This window comes from Verticillium alfalfae, genomic scaffold, assembly GCF_000150825.1.
Source record: "Verticillium alfalfae VaMs.102 supercont1.10 genomic scaffold, whole genome shotgun sequence".
Lineage (NCBI taxonomy): Eukaryota > Fungi > Ascomycota > Sordariomycetes > Glomerellales > Plectosphaerellaceae > Verticillium > Verticillium alfalfae.
The window spans coordinates 1,237,528-1,244,553 of record NW_003315029.1 but is presented as its reverse complement, the minus strand read 5'-3'; the positions used below and the strand labels follow the sequence as shown (position 1 = coordinate 1,244,553).

Here is a 7,026-nt window from a genome sequence, read left to right as displayed (position 1 = left end):
TCGGCTCGATCGACTGGACAAAAGGCGTCGACTTTCTGCTCTTCCATAACGAAGGTGTCAAGGGGTCAACCCTCACGGCCGTCAACGTCATTCCTCAAACAAGAAGAAGGGCGTTTGATGGTGGCTATTGACGGAAAATGGGCAGACGTGACAAGGGTCGCCAGGGGGAGCGCCACAGTAGAAGTCCCTCAAGACTTGTCAGAGAAAGAAAAGATGAAGAGAGAGAGGGGGAGAAGTCAAGGCGGTACAAAGTGAAGCTGGGAGGGAGGGAGAGGGTGAGAGAAAGGTGGTCGATGGTGGGGTCGCGGTGGTGACAGAACAGCCTGGCTTGAGGTATGCTTACAGGCAGCGGTTTCGGGGTGGAGGGGCAGGGTCGGAGAGGGGTTGCAGGGTGCTTGGCTCGTAGGTTGTTGTATGGGAGTGAATAGAAGAAGAAAAGGCAGTTCTTGAGGCGGAGAGGAAGGAACACGACTGACTATGTGTCGGAAGGTTGAGAGGAGGCGGTGGTCACGTCAAGGTTCTGGTCCCTCAAGGTGCAGAGTGTCGATGGAGCGAGTGGTGTCGGTGGAGGGGCGTTGGCAGCGGTTCGTGTTCACAGGGTGTTGCGTAAGTGGTGCGGACGTTCAAGTGAAGCGTGTTGCCTATTGCCTGCCTGACGCCGAGGCGACGGGAAGGTGAGGTACCCCTCGATCTAAGGCTGCGCAGCACAGCTCGGTGCGACGCCAACCAGGACAATGTTGACGCCTTGTGCCCAGCACAGAGCCAGCCAGCAGGGCGGAGGGGGCGGAAATGGTACAAGAGGGGCAGCACACCTGACCTGCTGATGCGAGATGGAGAGGTGCCCGAGCCTGTAGGTAGGGCGGGGAAGCACGGGACGAGCGATTAGAAGCTTGTCTGAGCTCTGCCAGGTAGAGTGAGAAGCCCGCCTTTTGATGTCACGCGGTGCCTCTGGTTGGGCTGGCTGGGCTGGGCTGGAGACGGACAGGCGGGAGAGATAAGGTGATTCACGTCGCAGCCATGTCTCTTTGGTCGGACTGTGCAAGGATCCCTCGGAAAGATGGACACGGATGCGGCAAGTGAAGTATGTGGGATGCACAGGTAAGTTGAAGAGACCAGAATGAGGTCGACGGAGAGAGGAAATGCGGGCAGGAAGGCAAAGGAAGCATGGAAATGTTAATGCAGTAGAGTGTGCACGGTTCTGATGGTTGTTGTACCTGAGGTGATGCTTATCGAATCCGAGGTACTTTCCCCGAGGCGTTGTGCACCGTGAGACCTTACTGTTAGGCGCTGCGGCTGCCTCATTCGTGCTCTCCCTCTGTCTTGGCCCGTCTGACGGTCTGGCAGTCTGACATGTTGCTAACAGGAGGGGAAGTCGCATCCCCTGGACTTGGCCTGGTCGAATACCGATGCAGTCAACGCCATGCCTGCCTAATGGCATCATCAAACGCTATCGATAACCAGCTGGCGTTGCCTCGCATGGTGGGGGGGGAGGGGGAGGGGGAGAGGAGGTGTCTGCCTCCTGCTGCCCCACCATCCAGTGTCTGCCTCTGAGCGCGCGATGAGGACTCAATTCGTGCACTTCATGTTGTGTTGTGCAAACGAAGACCATGTGCATCGTTAGGTATCAAGGGCAACGGTTGGTTCGTCCGAGTCCGAGGCCAAACAAGCTTGCACCATAGAGGCTGGATTGGGGTCCTCAGTGCATACCTAAGGGGCAATGACATGCTTCAAGGGACCGCCCGCGTCAGGCGACATCAAGCGGTAAAGCAAATTCCATGCAGCCATGGTCATGAAGTATCGCTCATTACCTAAAGAAGTAGCAAGCAGAATCTACATAAGACAAGAACAGCCAAGTGACAAATTAGTAGCCGGATTGACGGTCCTCTTCCCTCGGACCTCGCCAATCCATTCCTCCCAACGCCTTGTCCACAGCTGGTGAAACACACTACACTGTTGCTAGAACAGCGACGTGCGCTGCCCGCTCGCGAGCAGTGTCCCGACTACTACCCTCCAAACAAGAATCATGCTCTGTGGGGGGGGGACGATACCAACGCGCTATCTATGACATGCGAAGGAGTTACAGGAAATCCGCAAAAGAAAAGAAAAAGACGAGAAGCAGGGGCAGACCACAGCGAGTGTGACGCGCCCAGTTGTGCCGGCAAAACGAGGCGCCACCCGTGTCCGCGGCTACAGGGGGTATCGTTGCGGAGGAGAAGGAGGGAGCCAAGGAAAGCATCAATGCATCGCAGTCATGGTAGTACAAGCGGCGATCGTCAAGACCGTCGCAATCAGACATGGAAAGGCCTCAGAGGATGGCGTGCTTCTCGAACAGCCTCCGCAACGTGTCGCGGCCGAATGGCTCGTCATCGGGAATCATCTCGATGATGCCTGTCAGGTTGGCGAACATGTCGCCCTGATTCCTGTAGGCGAGAATAGAGGGCACTGCGGCGTTGTCAAACTCAATATCGAGATAGTGCACCTTGACAAAAAGGATGGCCGTATGCTGCCGAACAAGGGGCCGCAGAGGTGATTCAATCGTTTCTGAGACGTCCGACTGGACCTCTGTCAGTATGCGGCTCGAGCACCGAGCCTCGAATGAAACGGATGAGCATACCTCGTGGTCATATACAAAGACGACAACAGTTGTGTCGCGTCCAACCTTCTCGATCGCGTCGAGGTACCCAAGTGCGTCGACCTCGTCCAGTCGCCCGTAAATCCTGACGCTAGGGCTCGTCCTGCGGTTCCTTACGGACTTGCTGGCATCGCTCTCCAGCTCGCGCCGTCGGCTCTCGCGCCACTGTTGTAGAAATGCCTCCTCGTCAGGCGAGTCGCTCGCATGGCTCTCGTCTTCGCTGTCCTGCTGCTGTTGTTTCGGGGTCGGGGCGCTCTGCAGGCTCTCGAGACCGAAGATGGATCGCCTGACGGTGCTCTTTGCGCGCGTGATGAAGGAAGTCTTGCGAGCCTCTTCGTAGTTGCGCGCATCAGCAATGACGCCCTTGACACCGGTGGTTCTGCCAGCGTCGAAGCTTGCCGGGGGCAGCTTGAGGTCGCGATCAGCTGGTTGAATGCGCATGGCGGCGTCGATTTGGGAGGCGCGGTATGAGTCTTCTTCGTCTAATTCGTGACTGTCGCGCGGATTGGTGTCGTCGCGGTCTTCGGGGTGTACACGACTGGTCTCTCTTGCGTTCTTTGCGACAAGGTCGTTGAATTCTTCTTGGGCAGGGGTCAGGTCGGCCATGACGGGCAGGTGGGCACGGGAAGGTGGGGAGGATCTTTAATAGGAGGGGGCCTGTAGGGTGGTGAGGAGCAGAGACTCGTGGCGGATGGTCCGACGCGAGGTAAGGGGCAGGATGGTAAAGCAAGGTGGTGGGAGTCGTCTTGTTTCCAACGCAACAGGACTTGGACAGGATGGCCATGCAAGCGGGGATAAAGGGGAAGGTGGGGGCCGCCATCCGGGCAGAGCGCCGCCGAAGAACTTCTCGAAGCAGTGGAGCCGGCGGTGACCGAGAGTGCAAAGGAGGCAGGGAGGGGCTTCAGGGGCTGTGAGAGAACCCTGCCCCGAGCGCGCGCGGTGCGGCGGTGAGGTCGAGAAAGTTGTTGCAAGCGGCGATCGAAGGCGCGCGGGAGTCAGAAGAGGCGGGGCAAGGATGGCAGCCCCTGCGCTTGCGGTCAGGCTGTTTCAGAATCAAGGCTCTAATCAGCTGGCGACAATGGGATCTCGCTGCTCACTCAGTTTCTCCTCGTCCGTAAACTGTAGATCGTACCTTTGTCCCCTTGGATTTCATGGAGATGCAGGGCGGCCAAGTCGGCCTGGCCAACCCTGCTGGCTCCCTCGGCTTCTCGCCACCGCATTGCCTCTGGGTGGGATAGTTTCATGTGGTCTATTTGGTACCTGGTCTGATCAGGGGGGTGACGTAGAGTACGAATGATGATGAGCTGCCTGACCAGCCAAGCACCAAACATGCGTCCAGCGCACCTCACGATTGTGAGCGAGAACCAGGTGGCCAGGCCGCCGATCTGCAGAGGCTGGGGCATGTGCAGTACTTGGCAGGGCCCCCGGCCACAGCGCGTGGTCCGCTGGGATTAGCGGCCTCCAGTTCCATGTGGTTGCGTCTGGCTTGCTTGCTTGGGACCTCCTACTGGTAATTGCCAAGCTGCCTCCTCGTGGCCTCAATGCCGATTGGTGCTTTCTTTCTTACAGGATGTTCCTGCCTTCGAGAGTGGCCTCGTATTGCGTGAGCATCTTATTCTCTAGCAATGCACGCTGATGTTGCAAGCAGGCTAGTGGCAGCATGGGACACCGATCGAATTGCGCTCAAATCGCCATCCATTGTCGAGTGAGGAAGCCGAATTTCCATATGCTACCTATGTATAGACAACTACCCGGCCATTGCTTGTCAGGCCATCTCCGGTGCATAGATGACGTCTATGCAAAGCCCTGGCTCGGTGAGGATCTGCTGGTCTTCTGTTAACGACCAACATCCAGGAATTGGGTTGTGCCTTGGCTCTTCCTCCGTTCATCTCGTCCTGTACGCCAGAACAGGCCGACCAGCCTCGCCCTTGAAAACGTTAGAATCGTGGTCGCATACAACGCCCTTCGCTGTTATCATGCCTTGATGACTTGTCCCGGATATACCCCTCCGAGTCATGCGCTGCTGTCGGTCATCCGCAACTTCGGGTCTGCCCCAGATCGCCAGCCCCAAAAAGGGCCCCTTCGTTCAACATGACGTCCTCCTAAAACCCAGCAAAACATCGGACAGGATAATGGAATGGCAGGAGGCAGAACGCAATACCGATATTGTTGGCGAACCAGAACACGTTGCCGTGTTTCATGCCTTTGTTTCATGCTTTCCGTGTCGGCCTCCATCAGCCATCTCCAGATTTTGTTCACCTCGCATTCACTAATGAACATCTGGTCTTTTGACTCGCTCATCACCCCTGTGGAACAGCCACCGGCCTTACAACAGGGGTGTCGCCCCATTAGTCAGTCTCGACGCCTGCTTCGCCCTATACTCTGCACATCTGAGCGCGATCAACGCGGTGAGCCCAATGTACCCTGCATTGAACAATGGGTCGGCGTGGCAAGATAAAATCAGGCAGAGTACAACCTTATTGGCTTGCTGTCGTTGATCGGTAGATGCGCCAACTGCCTCTGTCAATATTGGGTCTGTGAGACTGGCAAAATTTTGACACATGTGCTGCATGTAGCTGTGCCACGCTGGCTGTTGCTATACTTCTTTTTACATGTTTCATAGTGATGATCCGTCTGGCGGTTCGATACCCATGTTATCCAACCAGGTCCATCGCTGCTTCTCGGGGTAGATATACTTTCGCTCATTTGCTGAGATCGAGCACTACGCGACTTGATGGACAGGACCAAGCCAAGCAAGTTCACTGGAGCCACTGCACAGGCCGTGAACAGGTCGCTTCACCCGGGTCAGAAGCCCAGACGTGACTCTGACATCGAGACGATATGACGTCTGGTGCAGATGATCGCCTGACCGACATTGGGATGCTCATGCTGCCCATGCGTAGATTGATGCATCGTGCCAAGTTTTCGAAAGGTAAGGAGTCATCTCTGAGCAACGTGATCCTAGCTGCTATAAGCCCCCTGTACCCAGGCATCGGGAACACGCAGTCTTGTACCCAGTGGGATGACTTATTTGCTCTCCTAACTTTATGCTAGGGAACCTTGTTGCACGATGCTTGATGAATTTTCCTGACGGCGTCTAGTCATCCCACGATCCTCGTGACATACTCATTCTGGGCGACTTTTGATACACGGCATACGTCGAGTTTAGTCATGGACGGCTGTCGTCTTGTTAATGTTCCCAATATTTATTCGTTTGCGTCTTACGTGGACGAGGGAATCAAAGAGAGGGGAGAGGAAAGTTAAATATCAGCCGGCGACTTCGAGCGGTTGAGCTCCAACGCTATACACTCGAAACGCTAGAACTGGCGTGCTTCCTATTTTTCTTTTCTTTTCTTTGACTGACAACATGTCATCTTTATACTTTGCATTGAATGACACTGAGTATATTCTCCAGATGATTTTCAAAGACTAAGAATTCAGAGTCTGCGGTAGGTTACCCGAGCTTTGTCCATGGTCGATGCATTTTCCTGTAGTGGTTGATACTTTTGCGCCTGGGTAGAAGAGTGACTTGTTGCATTGTACTTCCTCCCTGTGGCTGAAAAGCCGAGCAACGAGGATCTCTTTTGATGCGACTTCATCTTTCATGCAGTTTGTAAGAGAAAAGAATACTCGTATCGCAAATCGTCGTGGTAAACATTACTTCAAGGTCAGCTTCCCTAAAGAGACAAGGCAAGGACTGGCTGATACCAACTTTTGAATCTGGGTTCTTCAGTAGAAGAAGGAAAAGTGAAAGAGAAACCAAGACCTCCGACGTGTTAATATTACAACATCAACACCATAGAAGCGTCCTCTCTGTATTCTCGGATAACAATACGTAATAACTGACTTTCGACGAGAAGGTACTCGAGGTGGGCACCTCCATCATCACATCAAGTCGTTGGTCCTGCAGAACATGCAATTCACAGTACCCACGATAGACATCTTTTCGTATATCCACCACTCAATTTGGGTTCCAAGGTTGTACCAAGCCCTCTAACAAGACCGGGAGCATCCCCGAGAGTCTTACGAGCACAACCTCTCGGCCACCTACTTCAGAAGCAGCAATTTAGGTTGGGTGCCCCGTTTGGCCCCGACGGCAAAAATTAGACCCCCACCCCCCTCTTCTATATGCTCCTGTTCCACAGCATCTACCCGACCACGGACACGGCATAACTGGAGTCCTCGTGTCTTGCAAGCCAAGTAAAGGCATTGTCATCAGCATGGCATCACGCTGGGCCGACAAGACATAGGAAGCTGGTCAGTGACGAATCTGGCATTCAGCACGAGCTACTATAGTACAGGCAGACATGTAACGACGACAGGCAGACGGCGGGCGCTTAACACCAAAACAAATAAAACAGCAACACAAAACAAAACGACTAAAACATAGGCTG

At 54.6% G+C, this 7,026-nt stretch overlaps 1 protein-coding gene across 1 annotated transcript; it reads right to left on the bottom strand.

Annotated features, from left to right (window-relative positions):
• Positions 1 to 2,305: 2,305 nt before the first annotated feature.
• On the bottom strand, positions 2,306 to 3,238 carry VDBG_07824 (phosducin; the record flags this gene model as incomplete). The annotated part of the gene is made up of 2 exons (XM_003002319.1): positions 2,306 to 2,554; positions 2,615 to 3,238. 2 exons carry the CDS (start codon positions 3,236 to 3,238, stop codon positions 2,306 to 2,308), a joined length of 873 nt encoding a protein of 290 aa, XP_003002365.1.
• Between the last annotated feature and the right edge of the window lie 3,788 nt (positions 3,239 to 7,026).